The following is a 19,108-nucleotide window of genomic DNA, read 5'->3' on the forward strand; positions in this document are numbered from 1 at the left end:
TTTTTTTAAAATTATTTATTTAAAAAAAATGAGGGGGGTGTCATCAAAAATCACACACTTAAAAAAAATGGAGGGGGGGGGGGCGTTCAACCCCCTAACCCCCCCCCCCCCCGCTGCGTATGCGCCTGGTAGTAGTAGTAGTAGTAGCAGCAGCCGTATTAGTAGTAGTAGTAGTAGAAGAAGTAGTACTGTGGTAGTAATATGAAGGAGAAGAAGGAGGACGTAGAAGTAGCTGTAGTAGTAGTGAGATTGTCAGCATATATTTATACAAATTGATCTTTTCATTTAGAAGTTCATAACTGAACCCATATTGTCTTTTTCGAAGTATTGCCCTCATTCCGAATGACTGCCTTATGGGCGTCATTAAAATGTAGGCTTTTACATAATGATGATAATAAAAAAAAAAAACAACAACCAAATAGACAACCACATCCAAATGATGTCACCCGTATGAATACTTGACTGTTTAACTTACGCGCATTGTGTCCCTTTTCCTATTCAACCTTTTTTTAAAGAAATATTACAGTTTTGCGTCACGGTCATCCCAATCCCAAATTCATCGCAGAAGAATCATTTTGCATCACTCTGACAATCGTCAATTGCCTTATGCACACATAAGGGCGCATTTTGTTACTTTAAAAAGAAGATTCTGCTTTTATTGTAAAAATTTATTTTCGTAATCATGGCACACCAGATAAGATGTATCATGGCAAGATGGGGCTATGCCCATGAAGAAGATACTCTCTGCGACGACTGTGGAGAGACTCCGACGATGGACCACATCTTGCAGTGCGGCGGAACGGGTTGCACAGATGAAGACCTGGCCCTTGTTAATGAGAAGGCCATCGCAGCCATCGGGCGATGGAAGAACTTAAGTTAATTAAATTAAATTAAGGAACTTTACATAACTATCTTGATCTAAGGAAACACGAACGACAACTAAGATAAGATATGAAATAATGTATGCGGGTATATACCTCGCCGCCGAATACACATGAATACATAAATCATATATTCGGTCAAGGCCGCGATATACAAACATGAGGATATGATCGGGCATCTCATTGCCCAACATTATCCTATTTCTAAAGCGAATAAACGAACGAGTGTGGTAAAAAAATGTAATTTCTAAAAAACAAAATTAAAATATATTAATAATTGCTAAGCGCTTTAAATTGTAATAGCTGTGAGCGAAGAAAGTAAGCGAGGAGAAAGAGAGAGAGAGAGAGAGAGAGAGAGAGAGACACACACACACACAGCCACGCACCACAACACACACAAACACACACACACACACACGCACACGCGTGCGCACACATATATTAATATATAAAACCTATTTTCTCATAAAATTAGTCTAGTGTTTCTAATGTTTTGGTTTTCGCGAAATCGATGTTATTCCTACTTTTATTTTATATTCTCGCTGCACCCTTCGATAAGTCCTGTGGCATTCCGGTTGAAAAACGATGTCCTAAGCGATTAATCGCCTTAGAAAGACTTTTTTAAGGGGAAGTCAACCCTGAATAGAAGTAGAAACATTCGAGACGCAGGTCGGTGGTAATTTTAGCAAAAATCGATTAGACATACGAATATTTTGCATTTTTGAAGATGTAATCAATCAAACACATATTGACAACTCTGTGACGTATTTTGCGAGCTCCCCTCCCATTTACCCTGTTCTATGGAAATTTTCCATCATACTTTCACCCTAATTATGATTATTAAAAAAATGTTTTTATACAGCTCCTGTATGAAACAGATCTATTTCGTCATCAATTTCTGAGAAAATAAAAGCTTATGACATTTTCTGTACAGAGCAAATTGGAGGGGAGCTCACAAAATACGTCACAGTGTTGCCAATTTGTGTTTCACATAATTATGACAACATAAAACAACTCATAACTTTCCTTTTTTAAAGCGGATACTGGTCAAACTTTCATTAATTTGTTCCTCTCATTTTTCTACTTTTATTGAAACCAATTTATCATCAGGGTGGAGTTTCTCTGTAAAAGCGTGTTTTTTCCTAATGATACACACTCATCAGAAGCGCACAATAACAGAACGAGCAATAGTACTCGAAAGGTCGCGGAACTTTTTAACAACTACTGTAATTCTGCATGACCTTGGAATGGGATATGCACTGGCGTACTGGTGGGGGGGGGGGCTTGGGGGGCGCCAGCCCCCCCAAATAAAATTGAACCATGACCAAGTACTGAATTCAGACAAAGATTAAGAGTAAAAAAATCATTTAAAGAATCGTCTCTTTCTCTAATAATCTAATGAAATGTCAAAGCTTCCGCGCTTTGCGCGGGAGGGAGGAAACTGAATTCGGACAAGGATTGTAAGTCGAAAACAGTACAACGAATCGACCTCTTTCTCTAATAATTTAATGAAACATAAAAGCTTCCGCGCTAAGCACGGGATGGGCGAAAATTGGTTGTTCCGCTCCCTCCCCGCTAAAGCCTCGCTCTGTCGCTTCATCAGGTTTTACATGTATTTCACCCCATGCCACCCCCGTAAGAAACTCTTGGGTCCACCACTGATGCCCATACCCATTGAGCTTCGGGGCTCCGCCCCAGGCGCGGATCCAGGATTTCTTAGGGGAGGGGGCCCAACTTTTTTTTTTTTTCGCTCCCGAAAATTTGAAAATCGCGCCGGCCAAAAATTCGCTCAGTGGGGGGGGGGGGGGGGGGGGGGGGGGGGGGGGGGGGGGTAGTGAGCACATTTTTTTTTTTTTTTGATCCTCAAAAATTTTTCAATTTGCACCCCCCCCCCCTTGAGCGCCAGGGGGGGGGGGGCCCAACCCCCCAAAAAGGTAAAAATCACGTGATTTTACATGATTTTTTTCTCAAGGGGGGGGGGCCCGGGCCCCCCGGGCCCCCCCCCTGGATCCGCCACTGCTCCGCCCCCTGACCCCCTGATGGGGCTTTGCCCCTAGACCCCACTTTGAAAAACGTTCAGCGGGGCCTGCATGTTAGAGTGGGGTGATGCGGATTTGTTTTTTGTCAGCCCCCCCCCCAAACGTTTTTGCTCATTACGCCACTTGGGATATGAACAGGGCCCTAGGAACGATTTTTTTTTCACCGGGGCTGCTGAGATATATATACTGCGAAATGTTCGCAACGACTCAGCCAACCGTTGAATAAGCGGGGGGGGGGGGGGGGGGGGTAAGAAGATGTATTTTTGTTTGTGTTTCATAATTTGAAAAATTTTGTCGATCGGTATTGGGGGGAGGGGGAGGTCTGTCATTTTGGGTCACAATTACCACCCCCAGCACCCCCGCTTCCCAGGGCCATGGATATGAAAGATTGCTCAGACAATTCTGTATCGGACTCCAAATAGGAACCGTACCGTAACATCACACTGGCAGAAAGAAAAGAAAAATCCGTGTTGTGTCTCTTTGCATGCTTTCATGACCACAAATAGGAGACGACCATTGAGTTCGCTTCAGAGAGACTCTTTGCAGTGGTAGGGGATGGCACTAGCTGGATCTGCGCGATCGGGCACGCATGGATGTAAACATATTGATACCAATAAGAGGGGAATTATACCATTATTCTCATAGATCGCATTTGATTACTTTTGGCTACATTCGATACGGTACTTCATGAAGACAGTATGTGATCATTTTACATCAGTTTTTATGAATTCAACACATCATTGCGTGTTACTCAGTGAGACTGATCTGACTTGCGTGTCGACACATTTTTTCTTCAAGGTCAATTTGGACTATGGTATTCTGTTTTCATGAGGAACAATACTTATCGAAACAGAAAGCAAAGTTTGAATGTTTACAAGTTTATAGACCATGCAGGAATAACTGATCACAATGATTTGCTATAGGGGATCTCGTCTACCTGTTCTTCTGCTTTCATGCTTCATTGTAATCATCAGTTATTCTGGTTCGTCTAATGGTGAGTAAAACAGTGATTCATTTACATTCACTACCTTTACCCTTTCAAAATGAACATCATTATGATAAAAAACAAAATTACGAGATTAAACAAAAACATTGTTCGATCAGCCTGGTGTTTAATGACTACATACAACAGCATTGTTTTTAGTTTAAAAGCGTAATATATATAGTCATTCTGGGCACATTATTAATTGAACATGGAAGTAACTTCGCTGCACAAGCAGAAGGTGATGGTTGTTTCACTCACTCAAAAGTTCATCGGGAGAGGGTCTGCAGCCCACAGCCTTTGTCTCAACGCTTTTATTTACGAGCATTTTTCATTCAATTATTGTTATTTTGTTGTTTAAATTGCTCTACATGAGCTGGCGCATGACCGCCCAAGGGCGTCATTTAGGACAGTTACGTCAAAGCGAATTATACATCAATACATGTACAGAATCGCAGTTAATAATGGTTAGGTATTTAGGGGGCGTTAGTTAGGGAGAGGCGCAAGGGGGGTGTGAAACGGGAGAGAGAGAGAGCGAGAGAGAGAGAGAGGGAGATATATATATATATATATATATATATTATATAAAGAGAAAGAGAGGAGCGTGAGGGGCGGGGGTGAGGGGGTCGGGAATGCCGGCAATAAAGAGAGACGGGAAGTATACTTGATTTTTTTGGTGGTGTAAATCAAGTGGAATGAAGTTTGTAAATGTTGGAATGAAAGTGGGGTTATCTTGCCACGTCTTTTATTTAATAATAAACACAATTTCATCATCAATTTCAGGTCAATGGGACTGCTTTAACCGCCGCACCTGGTCTTACTACGGGACCTTCAACCAGTCCTGTGTTCTTACAGATGGCACACTTGACTGTCAATACTGTGAAAACTGGACCTCCATCGTCGGGAACTGGAGCAACGCTGATGATCTCATTGATAGATACGGTAAATGACCCGTTTTTCTTCTCTTTAAAAAAAAATGACCATAATTTTAGCTTGATCATGTTACTGCAAAATGTCCATGTAATTTAAGAATTTAGACATAGAAGAACACAAATCGATATGAGATCGGATTGAAAATCGGAAGAAATGAAATTCAATTTACTACATTCAAGTAGATTCTTAAAGCATAGATAAACTGTGAATGTGGCACTGTGGGACATTAGTTTGTAGTCCTAATGTTGTCTTCATATTATAAGAGAATCTGATTCGGTGTTTGAATCCCGATCGGGGACGTGTAGCAAATAGATAGGGCTCTACGTACATGACAGCATGTATTTCTCGTTCATGTAATACGCGGTAAAACCGTGGCGTTTTTGTTAAGTTTGATGACATTAAGTGTAAGACACACAGTGGTCAGTACGTCCCTAATGTGCACAGTTGCCATTAATTAACACGTAAAAAACACCGTAGCGGCTCTTTGAGGATTACCACGCCATCTCTGAACAAGCCTTCACTTTGGTGGACGGACATGATTCATGAATCAAATTTAAAGTATTTACAACCTTATAGAATCATTATCTAGTATGAGAAGGGTCCCTGAATAGACTTTCTAGATCAATGATGCTACTTTAGAAGCCATACCAGACTCATATTTTGCTTTCTGGAAATCCAATCACTTTCTCCTTTAAGGACATATTCTGCTTTGGTGATCGTCCTTAAATATCACGCCTACAATGCGTTAATAATCTTGACACTATGATACATTCCTAACCTGGGCCCCGTCTTACAAAGAGTTGATATCAATCGTAACTTATTTGCGATTGATATCAATCGTAACTATGTACATAAGAGATAGGAGACTGCAAACTTGCGATTGATTGGAGGACTTACGATTGATTTGGATCGATCGTAACTCTTTGTAAGACGGGGCCCTGATTTTGGTAGATTGAATCTATAGGTGTCAACACGTATAACGGAGGGGCTAACGTGCAAAGAAGCTACAGCGGCGCCGCAATTCGTGAAATTCTAAAATAATGCTAAATCCATCAGAGGTATACCGGAAAAATGTCAGAATGAGAAAATGTTACCAATTGGACGAAAGTTATGCACAAACCTAGTTTTAAATGTGGTCATTAAAAAAAATATTGGTAATAAACTGAGCTACAGGTATATAAACTTATACTTCAACATTTATGGTAAGACGTCTTATAATGTATCCTTTCATTTTCACATCAATGAATAGGCAGTTTATTAGCGAATAATGCTTAAATCATATGGAAAATTTGGCTTGATACACGTATTTGGCTAATGCAATTAATACAGAACTTACAGAAATAATTAAACATCACCATCTTAACCGGGATAGGGACCTCTGATCCATCTCACTCTAAAGGCAGTATTCATTCACAAGCATAACCATGGTAACGAAACAGAATATACTTTAGGTAGTGTAATTATCTGCTTTGAATGTTCAGAATTACAGTGTCAGCATTATTGCTTTACAATTAATAGTACAATAGGCCATTTTCGTAATGTAACCAAATTTAATGCATACGTCTTTGTGAAGTGCCTCAATACAAATTATTTCATTCACCTGATAAGAATAATAGTATTTCAATAGACAGAATTCGAACTGCATACATTAGTTGTTGCCAGGTAGGACAAACATTATGGCTTGACCTACCAAGCAACACTTAATATATGCAGTTTGCATTCTGTCTATTGAAATATTATTATTCTTATCAGGTGAATGAAATAATTTGTATTGAGGCACTTCACAAAGACTTGTGCATTAACTTTTCACACACAGCTAAAATTCTATAAACATGATTAGTATAAACGTGTTTGAAACGTGTTTAAACTAATCACGAGCTTTTCACACACAGAAATTTCGTTGCGATCGTTCATAGTTTCGTGATTAACTACTGCTCGTAAAATGCGCAGTAGCGCCATTGCGCATTGAAGGTCATGTCATATCAATCAAAGCGCACGCTCCATCCAGTTTAAACACGTTTAAACACGAATTTCCTTTCACACACAAAATGTCAAGCTCTCTAGATACGAACCTCGTATCTGCAGCCTGCTTTTAGGGGCGTATGGATCGCGACTTCGTATCTATCCCAACATCGTATAAACGATGTTCACACTGGGAAATTTTGTCTATAAACATGTTTAAAACTGTTGAGTGATTCTAATCATCTCTAGATACGATGAATTTTAGCTGTGTGTGAAAAGGCTGATTTGGTTACACTACAAGAATTGCCGATTCCAATAACTGAAAATATTCATATGTGCTAGTAGTTCCTATAAACAAGCGCAAGAATAAAAAGAATTCAATCTCTACCGACGAAACGGAAGAAAAAAAGTAGTTGCCAAAAAAACCCACAAAACACACACCCACACACACAAAACAAAAGACATGTTATATAAACATGACTAGTGGGTCTGAGACAAGGAACAAAAGAGAGAGAGGGAGGGAGAGAGAGAGAGAGAAAGAGAGAGAGAGAGAGAGAGAGAGAGGGGAAGATGGTGTGAGAGAGAGAGAAGGAGAGAGAGAGAGAGAGAGAGATAAAGAGAGAAAAGAGAGAGAGAGAGAGAGAGAGAGAGAGAGCTAGGCGGAAGAGGGTATGTGAGAGAGAGGGGAAATGAGAGAGAGATAGGGGAAGAGGGTGTGTGTGTGTGTGTGTGAGAGAGAGAGAGAGAGAGAGAGAGAGGAGGGAGAGAGAGATAGATAGGGAAAGAGGGTGTGTGTGTGTGTGTGTGAGAGAGAGAGAGAGAGAGAGAGAGAGGAGGGAGAGAGAGATAGATAGGGAAAGAGGGTGTGTGTGTGTGTGTGAGAGAGAGAGAGAGAGAGAGAGAGGGGGAGGGAGAGAGATAGATAGGGGAAGAGTAGAGAGATAGAGAGAAAGAAAGAGAAAGAGAGAGAGGGAGAGAGAGAGAAGGGGGGGGGGCAAGGGGATTGCATTATGAGTGAGTACCACGAGCGATAAAATGAACGCAGTATGACCATGGCTTCTTGAAAGCCTTAATGGACATTGTGGTATTTAACTTATTAGCCAGATAATATCCGGAGGTTGCAATGTAATTTAAGTGTCACTTCTCCTAACTGGCGCCAGTGGCTCCGTGTTGGTAATGGCAAAAGCATGCTTTACATCACGTCATTGGGGGTCACTAGGTATGAATAAATGAAAGCTAATCTTTTGAGTTTTCTGGAGGCGCTGAAACTGTCAATCTTTCCCGGGTATTAAGCATGTCAAATTAGACATCTTAATGGAATGCCTTCAACTCCCATAAAGTAATTATGTTTTTAATAATAATGAATGACAAAGTTTATGAACCAAGAATTTAACTCGGTAAGTTGGTGGAACTTGCATGGCGACATGAAAAATGGATGCAGAAAGTAAGATGCAGCTAGAGTAAGGACAATGCATTAAATTTAAGATGCGACTGTGCAACAAAGTATTGACTTGTCGTTTTGTTTAATAAATAATGATGATGATAATAATAGGCATTTCTATAGCGCTGTCTATCTTGAAATTCTATTGCGAGGCGGATTTATTATTACCCGGCTTTAGCCTAGCTGCCATTACAACGCTCTAGCATTTCAAGGAATTAGTCTGTCCTATAATCTCACATATTATTCGGTCTGTCATCCCTCTTGACTCCCAATACACACAAATAACAAAATAATACACTTCAATTCGTCCTTGTTTTCACGAAGTGACGGTAGTTAGTATCCCTAACTAAAGGTTCATCTGTGAAAAAATTTAAAAGAAGCTAATTTCAACTGATTTGGGTAGTTATGGGTATGGACAACTACCAAAAAAAAGGGAGGAGGTATGGGGGTTGGGGAGAATTTTTTTATTAGAGGTCAAAGGTCAATGACCTCTGCCTAAATCACTTAAAATTGTATTTCAGGAACAAAATATGGTATATAGATGATCTTGGTGTCAAAATGCACAGAATTACAAAAGAAGATGACATAGAATAACTACTGACCCTTAGAATAAAATCTTGACCTCCGAAAATGAGGTCAGAGGTCAAAAAACTATTTTATCTCTAAAATATGTCATATTTATAACAGTAAAATTACCATATCATATAAAAATGAGCACAAACAAATCAAAGAAACTAATTTCAACTTATTTTGGAGGATATGGGGGTATGGGGGTTATTATTTATTCCAAGAGCAGAGCGGGAGGGGTAAATTTCCTTTCTGAGGGTCAAAGGTCATTGACCTTGCACTAAAACACAATACATTGTATCTCAGCAACAAAATAAGGTATATAGATGATATTGGTGTCAAACTGCACAGGATTACGGAAGAAAATGACATAGAATAACTACTGACCCTTATAATAAAATCCTGACCTCCAAAAATGAGGTCAAATGTAAAAAATATACGTCTTATCACTAAAATGTCCTATAAGTAACAGGGAAATGACGATATTATGTAAAAATGAGCACAAACAAATCGAAAAGGCTAATTTCAACTTAATGTGGCAGGAATGGGGTTATTATTTATTCCTAAAAGAGAGGAGGGGGAAATTTCCTTTTTGAGGGTCAAAGGTCATTGACCCTGCACTAAAGCACTAGAAATTGTATTTCAGCAACAGCATGTTTTACATAGGCCTCGATGATCTTGGTGTCAAAATGCACAGAATTATACTGGGAGATAAACTGGCGGCTCTGTTTTTTTAAACTGTAACAGTTCTCCTTGGATCAGATATAGACCTAATCAATTTATGTATAACTTGCAGGAATTATGAATATGTGTCCTATCTGTGAAATGTAAACGTTAGCAGTATCCTAGTATTCACACTCTCAATCTCTATCTTTTCCCTCTCCCCTCCTCCCCATCCCTCTCTTTCTATCCCCATCCTCTCCCTCTCTCAATCTCTCTCAATCTCTCTTTTATTTATTTTTTGTTATGTATACCTTTTTAATAGTTTTGCGGGACTTCTGTAGATTCTGTTGATCCGAATTTTGAGGTAAGCTCTGCTCCAGGATGAGGAAAGAAAGATCAAGAGAGTTCAAAATAACAGAAATAGCACCCACCTCTTATCCGGCCTAGGCCCATTTTGTCATAAGATAAGACCAAAATATGTGATTGCCAGATGATTTTCTTTGAAAGCAACACGGATTTGGTTCTTCTATGATTATAAACACGACGATATAGTTGTTCATATATATCTTATGTATTTTTACAATGTGTGACCAAGACAACTTTCCATGTGTTCTTGTGAATTTGGATGAATACAAAGAATTAATTTAATTTGATTTAATTTTATAAAATGAATTAACACAAAAATGAAGCCAATAAACAATAAATATTAATAACAATGTAATATAAAGTCACAGTTCAGTTGCACAATCATAAAAAGCATGCAAACATGTTGAATGTACATACATCTTCTGCACTTGAATCACGGGTTCTCCTCCTCTTCCGCCTGCTACATCGGGTGGCCATGTCTCGGGTACTACCCTCTACTGAAATAAAATATAGCTATAAATGGGAAAACCTCTTTTTGATACAAGAAATACATGAACCCATTGATTTACATTAATTATTTTCGGTTGTGAAAGTTTATCAGAAAAACACTGGGAAAAAGAAAGAAAAAAAATTATATTTTGTAGTAAGTGATCACACAACCCACTCCTCCCCCCCACCCCACTGAACGAAATATTGTTCGGCGCGATTTTCACATTTTCGGGGTCAAATACGCAAAAAAGTTTATGCTCACTACCTCCCCCCTCCCCCCTCCCCCCCCCCCCCCGCCACTGGAGGATAAGGCCATGAAAACAGGAAAATAAGTGATTCACAGAAATTCAGAATGCGTCTTTTTTAATAAAGGTATTTGTCCCATTGCAGTCCTAAAAAATGACAATGTTTAATTCCAATGGCATTTGAAAGATAATACTGATTTAGATCTTCTTTTAAAAGGAAAGGGCTGGAAAATGTCTTTTTGTGGGAAAATAACGACGATTTGTTGTCAAATCGACATAAGGGACTGCTATCACTTATGTAAATAGTCTGATTTTCAGACCCTCGTATGTTTTGTGCTGCGCAAAGATTCAATCAGCTTGATTTCGGCCATTACAAGAAGTGGGTTATTGATGTAGACAAATGATACATGTACCTGTTACAGCTCATTTTATGTATTTTATTACCAAAGAAAAAAAGATGTCAGTCACACGTCACTCAGTAGTGTCTGACAGTGAAGTCTAGGAGGTAAACGGTTTCCTTGCATAAATTGAATACTAGGACACTGCTAACGTTTAAAATTCACAAGTAGGACATACATGACATATTCATGATTCCTGCAATGTTCTACATAATTTGATGTTGGCTGCAAAAGTCTTTAAGGTAGCATAATTTCATTCGATTTTCTCAGGGCTCTATACAGGGGGCCATCAATAGTCTAATTCTAGTATTATTCTGCTATTTATTTTTTCCATAATTACCAGGGTGGGGCTAAAAACTTGTAATGACGCGCGCGATCACTTATCCCAGCCGGTTTGGAAAACGGGCACATGCCCGGTGCCAGGTGTATCTCCGTTTTTTGGTGTATGATCATATGAAGATCCCCGATTTCCCGGGCATAATAATACACTCAGCAACAGCATGTTTTACATAGGCCTCGATGATCTTGGTGTCAAAATGCACAGAATTATACTGGGAGATAAACAAAATATGACATGGATTCTTCACCACCAAAATATGAGGTTGAAGGACAAAATGAGCAGAGGGGGGGGGGGGGGGGGTAAAGTTCATTAGTGTCATTTAGTTTGTGTATGTAAAGTATATGTACAATTTGCAGATACTACTCACAACTTAGAACTTACAGTAACTATTGCCAACAGAATACAAATTAATAATACTTCAGTCTGTATCCTCTTCATCGCTACCAATAACTTCTTCTGCATCTATGCTTTCTGTTCCATTGGAGCATTGTCCACAGCACACTCAACGTGCAGATATACATGACATGCAGCGTTCATACAGCTGCATTTCATGTTTTGACACTGCCTTTCCCTTCTTTGCAGTTGCAACAAATTCCTTTAAGAAGGTTGTATGGCGCGATACCAACATACAGCATCTTTGGTTTGAGTTTTCTGTTGGAATCTAACTCCCATCCATAAAAGTAATGCAGATCGCAAAATATGGCTCTGTGAAACTCCCCTAGAAAATTCTTGCCTATGAAGTTCAAGAAGCAAGCAGCCAAAGGCAAAATTGATCCTGACCGCCTCCTACAACGGAAGATGCAACAGCTCAACATTCCCTTCGTGACCATCTTTAAGTTGTGGTATGGAAGCATCTTGACACCTCTTTTCTTGATCCCAAAGGAAAAGGATGGGAGTTAGATTCCAACAGAAAACTCAAACCAAAGATGCTGTATGTTGGTATCGCGCCATACAACCTTCTCAAAGGAATTTGTTGCAACTGCAAAGAAGGGGGAGAGGCAGTGGCAAAACATGAAATGCAGCTGTATGAACGCTGACATGTCATGTATATCTGCACGTGGAGTGTGCTGTGGACATTGCTCCAATGGAACAGAAAGCATAGATGCAGAAGAAGTTATTGGTAGCGATGAAGAGGATACAGACTGAAGTATTATTAATTTGTATTCTGTTGCCTATAGTTACTGTAAGTTCTAAGTTGTGAGTAGTATCTACAAATTGTACATATACTTTGCATAAACAAACTAATTGACACTAATGAACTTTAACCCCCCCCCCCCCCCCCCCCCCCCCCCCCCCTCTCCCCCCCCCCCCCCCCCTCTGCTCATTTTGTCCTTCAACCTCGTATTTTGGTGCCAGGTGAAGAATTCATTTCATATTATGTTTATATCCCAGTATAATTCTATGCATTTTGACACCAAGATCATCGAGGCCTATGTAAAACATGCTGTTGCTGATACATAATTTCTAGTGTTTTAGTGCAGGGTCAATGACCTTTGACCCTCAAAAGGAAATTTCCCCCCTCCTCCTCTCTTTTAGGAATAAATAATAACCCCCATTCCCGACACATTAAGTTGAAATTAGCCTTTTCGATTTGTTTGTGCTCATTTTTACACAATATCGTCATTTTCCTGTTAGTAATAGGACATTTTAGTGATAAAACGTATGCTTTTTCACCTTTGACCTCATTTTTGGAGGTCAGGATTTTATTCCAAGGGTCAGTAGTTATTCTATGTCATCTTCTTACGTAATCCTGTGCATTATGACAGCAAAATCATCTATATACCTTATTTTGTTGCTGAGATACAATGTATAGTGTTTTAGTGCAAGGTCAATGACCTTTGACCCTCAGAAAGGAAATTTACCCCCGCTCTGCTCTTGGAATAAATAATAACCCCCATACCCCCATATCCGCCAAAATAAGTTGAAATTAGCCTCTTTGATTTGTTTGTGCTCATTTGTATATGATATGGTAATTTTACTGTTATAAATATGAAATTTTAAGAGATAAAATAGTTTTTTGACCTTTGACCTCATTTTCGGAGGTCAAGATTTTATTCTAAGGGTCAGTAGTTATTCTATGTCATCTTCTTTTGTAATTCTGTGCATTTTGACACCAAGATCATCTATATACCATATTTTTTTGCTGAAATACAATTTTAAGTGATTTAGGCAGAGGTCATTGACCTTTGACCTCTAATGAAAAATTCTCCCCAACCCCCATACCTCCTCCCTTTTTTTTGGTAGTTGTCTATACCCATACCTACCCAAATCAGTTGAAATTAGCTTCTTTTAAATTTGTTCACAGATTGGCTCAATATGTGGCTAATTTAGGGTTACTAAGTGAGGAAAATCGTCACACAAAGTGAATGCAATTTTTTTTCACTACCGTCATTTCGTGAAGACAGCGACGAATTATTGTGGAATAGCCTGACAACGACTACTGAGAGCCGGCCGTTTATTCAGTATGAATGTTTAACAAACATTTCTTCTCGTTTCCTTCACTGGAAACCGGAGCTATCATGGTCCAGGATAAAAAAAACCAGAGATAAAACTCAACGAGCATAAAAACTCTGGAAAACCTTATTCAAACACAGTCATGTAACACTACATGACACAACGCACTTTTATTGTAAATAAAAGATGTCTCGTTGAAAGTTCAAGCTAGAATGATTCAATTACACACTAATTCATGCCATGCCCTGGTCTCCGTGGCAGAATTAGCTCGCACACCTGTACGAGCTGCCTATGCAAATTACATTCCATCGGGGCACAGCCCCGGTCCCAACATAAGTATGCATTCATTAACGATACAAACAACATTTGTCTGCTATACAATCGTACCGCAGACAAATAATAATTCCTGCCACGTACCCATTTACATCACCTGGGTTGTGTGTAGCCAATGTATATCAGTAAATCAATGTCTTGCCAAATGACATTACTGCCGCGGCGGGACTCGAACCGCGAAACTTATGATCGACAGTCCGGCGACGTATCCACTCGACCACGACACGCTTCCTGTACTGAGTGTCCCTGAAAGGGAAACCCAAGTTGGTTGGCAAATTACTCAAGAATTCCAAATTATTTATTCTATATAAAAAGGTACATCATTGGAAGGCCCATTTTCACATTTTTTTTTATAAATATGACACGAGAAGCATGGGCGTAAATCTGTAATTGATACCTATTGTTCAGGGGGTGATCTATTCATTCATCCCCCTGAACAATGGTATTACGTAAGGATTGACGCCCATGACGAGAACAACGATCAAGAAGTCACGCGTGACCTTTTCAGCCAGTTTGAAGTAGCTCGAAGTGTCAGAAACACAATTGTCCAAAATAATCGAATTGCTGCTAATTTTGGTTCATCATGCCTTTTAAAGGAAATTAAATGATATGGAATCATTTATCATTGGAAATAAACATTATTTAAAAGCCCATTATATCATGTGCCACATGGCACCATAAGCACATTAGAAGAATCACATTGGGACCTAGCAGGCACAATTTCTAATGGGTATGGCAAAATGGCATTTGTTCAACTGACTCATTTAATTTCCTAAAATGGCATGCGCTTAAGCAAGGTATGCTACATTCAACAATTTAACCAAACAGCATAACCCCTGCATTACACAAATTCATGTACTCTCAGTCATAGTTCCAAGCGGACCATTCGGAAGTGATGAACACAAGGTACACGGTACACGGTAATGCGTGGTCCTTCCATTATGATTATTGTCTCATATGAACGAAGCGAATATGAGCTTTTCAATGACATGTGTTATGCTTAACAATTATTAGTTTCACATCACTATCATTTCAAAACCATAATGACCAAAACGTAACAGCCATCATCCACTTATTTTTGACAATTGGGCTTTCGATATTGCCACGTCGGGCTTTCTGAAATTATTAATGCGCGACGTCGTGATCATGATGTTGGTGTCATATGAAAGAATATAAAATAAACATTCGAATCATACATACTTTAACCAAGGATGAATTAAAAAATCATCCAGTTATTTACACGTAAACGTGGGATTCCCTTTTTCAGGGACACCCTGTAGTAGAATGAATCAATTCTGAATCTAGTGTGAGCATTATGTGTTTCCTTAAAAGGAGTTTAACGACATAGAAGAAGGTTAAAGGGATAGTTAAGTTCTGTTTTCAGACCGCAAAGTGCATGGTTATTGCTCTTATTCTTATCTATGACATTTATAGTGCCCTTTTAGAACCTAAAATTGCTATGAAGGTAATTTAGACCCCAAAATGTGTGAAATTAGCCAATACGATCATACCAATTCAGCTCCACTTTCCCAAAAAACATAGTAACCGTTAATTAATTATTTAATTAAAAATAACAATACATGAGCAGGCTAATTGTGGGTAATATAAGCAACACGAAAATGCCAACAAAACAGCCAACATCGGCATTGGCTGAAATACGACGTAAAAAGGCGTTATTTCGTGTTTTTCAACGGTTTTTTTCAAATTTTTCTAAATATCTAATATTTGTGGTGGTACACAAGTATTAGAAATCGTTATATTTTAGCCGTCTCTGATTCGATTTTGATCAAACAAAGATGATTTTGTCATTTAAATATTGAAATATTATGTTCTTTCAAATTTGACACTCAGTTTTTCAGTATCTCACCAAAAATTATTTTGTGTAGCGCCCTCTGCAACAAAACTCAACTATCCCTTTAAATCGGACCAGAGCGAAGACTGAGATTCGAGAAAGTAAGATATTCCTTAGTGCAACAAAAAAGATTAATAAAAAGGAGAATGATATTCAAGATAGTAATTAAAATTGACATCAGACGCAGTATACTTGACCGTTGTCATGACAATGAATGAAATATAATGTACGGTACGTGTATGAAGAGTTTCATTTCAAAAGGAGCTAAATCCACTTTGGGTACTTCTGAGTAAATCGCCTTTTTTTATTTCTCCACTTTCCCTTTAGCCATGGACCTTAATTTTGTTATATATTATAAAGGTGTCACCCTGGACCAATAATATATGATAAGAAAAAAATCTACCAGTTTTTCCTGATTTTTGCTTAATTTTTAGAATGTTTTTGTTCGTGGATTTAGCTCCTTTTGGAATGAAACATGACCTGGAAAATTTCATATTTCTTCAATAAAGTCACTGAATTTTTTTCAAATTAAGTAGCAAACCTTTCCTTTTAAATAATAATAGTGAAATCACAACTAAAAAACCTTTTGAAAAGAAAATAAACAACATATCACATTTTCATTCCAAAAGGAGCTAAATCCGTTTCATTCCAAAAGGAGCTAAATCCATGTTTCACTCTAAAAGGAGCTATATCCATGTTTCATTCCAAAAGGAGCTAAATCCACAAAATCTAAAAATTTAGTAAAAATAACAAAAATAACTGGTAGATTTTTTTCCTTATCATATATTATTGGTCCAGGGCGACACCTTTAACATATATGCATGTAACAACATGAAGGTACATTGCTAAAGGGAAAGTGGAGAAATAAAAAAGATGATTTACTCAGAAGCACCCAAAGTGGATTTAGCTCCTTTTGGAATGAAACCGATTTGGAGTTAGCTCCTTTTGGAATGAAACATGATATTGTACCTAATTTTTTTCATACTTCCTGGTGAAATTTTCGAATGTGATATAGTGCATTTTGTCCCCATGTAGGAAATCATTATTTTTAAGACAAATAACTCCATTTTGATAAAATATAGATTTAGCTCCTTTTGGAATCAAGTTCTTCATATGTTGATTGAATTATTCAGATGGTGAATCTATAGCAGATTATTCAAACGAATTAATAATTGAAATCACCGGCGTTTGTATTATATTGTATTGTATTTATTTTCCGTCATTTAAAAAACATCAAGATATATATATATATATATATATATATATATATTTACAATCATAAAGACACACTAATAAAAAAAGAAAGAAAGACGGAGGGATGGCACTACTTTACAGAGGGGTCCCTATAGACGAAAATAGATAGTACAGAAGTAAGGAAAACTTACAGCAAAATAAGAACTTACAATAATGATAAGAGCAAATTGGAGTAAAACAAGAAACAGGAGAGAAATATTTACGATATATACAAGAGAGAATCTTTTTTTAATTTAAAAAACAGATATTTGTGATTTTAACATCGTATGCTAGACATTAAATTTACTATTCAAAAGAAAAACATGTTAATGTCTGTCGCAAAGATTATTGGAAGAATGGCTATTACGGTTGATGGTCGTAGGTAAAATGGCATAGAATTCAATTAAATCATCCCCCTGTTATCAAATATTCCTCAAAAATTGGGATTATTTTTTCTTTCTATGGAAACTAAAACTACAAACTCTATTTGTACTAGTTAGTTATCAATTCATACTGTATTTGCGTTGTGTATATAGGAATTGAAACGAATGTTCATATTTGATTTTGATATGATTTGGCAGATCTGGAGGATAATCATTGTCGTGTAGCAGGGAACTCCACAGCGCCATGGTGCTACATGGTAAATCTCAAGGGAGAATTGGAGCCTGGATTTTGTCATATTGACACATGTGCAGGTGAGTTTAAGTGTGGACCGTCTAATACTATACAAGTGTAAATGTAAATGTAAACGTGAATGTAAATGTAAATGTAAATGTAAACGTAAATGTAAATGTAAATGTAAACGTAAATTTAAATGTAAATGTAAATGTAAACGTAAATTTAAATGTAAATGTAAATGTAAACGTAAATGTAAATGTAAATGTAAACGTAAATTTAAATGTAAACGTAAATTTAAATGTAAACGTAAATGTAAATATATCTAAAATGAATGAATTGGGAGGGTCACTTTTGATTTACTTCAAAATCATGAAAAGTTGAAATAATAAAAAATAATGTTAAAATCTACCGGTTTTGTTAATACCAGCATGAATTCCTAATAAATTAAGAACACACTTTATTGATATATATTATTATTTAAGCTTTGTCAATAGTACAAACAAATTTAATGTTTAAAGAGCTATTGCGTTTTCTTATTGGTAATCGTATATCCACTTCACTTGCACGAATAATTTTAACGGAAAAGTTTCAAAATGAGTATTGATTTCCAATGACGGATATCTTAGAAATATAACTATGAACAGTTTTTTTTTTTTTTTTTACAAAAGTGATAAAATCTATGGTGTTTGTTAATACCAGCATAAATTACTAAACAATAATTAAGAACACACTTTATTGATATATATTGATTTGCTTTGATTGATTGACCTATTTACCAACAGCAATACAGTTATACATTTCATACAGTGTGTTTACATATATTATTGGTTTGGTAAAAGGGGCAAGATAATAGCACATGTGCTAGTCGAGACTGACAAACATGCCCGTTTATCTTAGAGATATAACATTAGATATTGCATACTTTTGATATATTGTTTATGTTGTTTTCCGTATCTACGACTTTCTCGAAACACTTTGTTTATACTCCGTACATTGTAATTCCTTTTTAGTTACCCAGTATTATATGTCGATTTTTTTATATCTCAATTACTTCGAATAATCCAAGGATAGTAAAAGCCATATTTTTTCTCGCAAAGTACAGAGAAAACATACCCGTATATCCCATAACTAACACTTTTCCATATCAGGTTCCATTTTACTGGTTTGGCCAACTGAAAATAATAACCTTTAAAGTAAAGTTCAATGACATTCTCAATGCCTGCTTCACACTGTCCTGAAAGTGACACCAGGTGGATACACGATAAAGGAAATGTTCAAAGTCGGCTCTGATCGTAAAAACATTGGGTGATTC

At 37.5% G+C, this 19,108-nt stretch overlaps 1 protein-coding gene across 1 annotated transcript in view; it reads left to right on the forward strand.

Annotated features, from left to right (window-relative positions):
- The first annotated feature begins 3,490 nt into the window (after positions 1-3,490).
- LOC583176 overlaps positions 3,491-19,108 on the forward strand; it is a 63,315-nt gene continuing 47,697 nt past the window's right edge. The window contains exons 1-3 of the mRNA XM_030983961.1: positions 3,491-3,914; positions 4,686-4,844; positions 17,760-17,873. Coding sequence (XP_030839821.1) covers positions 3,830-3,914; positions 4,686-4,844; positions 17,760-17,873 — 358 coding nt within the window. The 5' untranslated portion in view covers positions 3,491-3,829. The remainder of the gene's footprint in view (positions 3,915-4,685; positions 4,845-17,759; positions 17,874-19,108) is intronic.

This window comes from Strongylocentrotus purpuratus, unplaced genomic scaffold (assembly GCF_000002235.5).
Source record: "Strongylocentrotus purpuratus isolate Spur 01 unplaced genomic scaffold, Spur_5.0 spur5_scaffold_14, whole genome shotgun sequence".
Classification (NCBI taxonomy): Eukaryota; Metazoa; Echinodermata; class Echinoidea; order Camarodonta; family Strongylocentrotidae; genus Strongylocentrotus; species Strongylocentrotus purpuratus.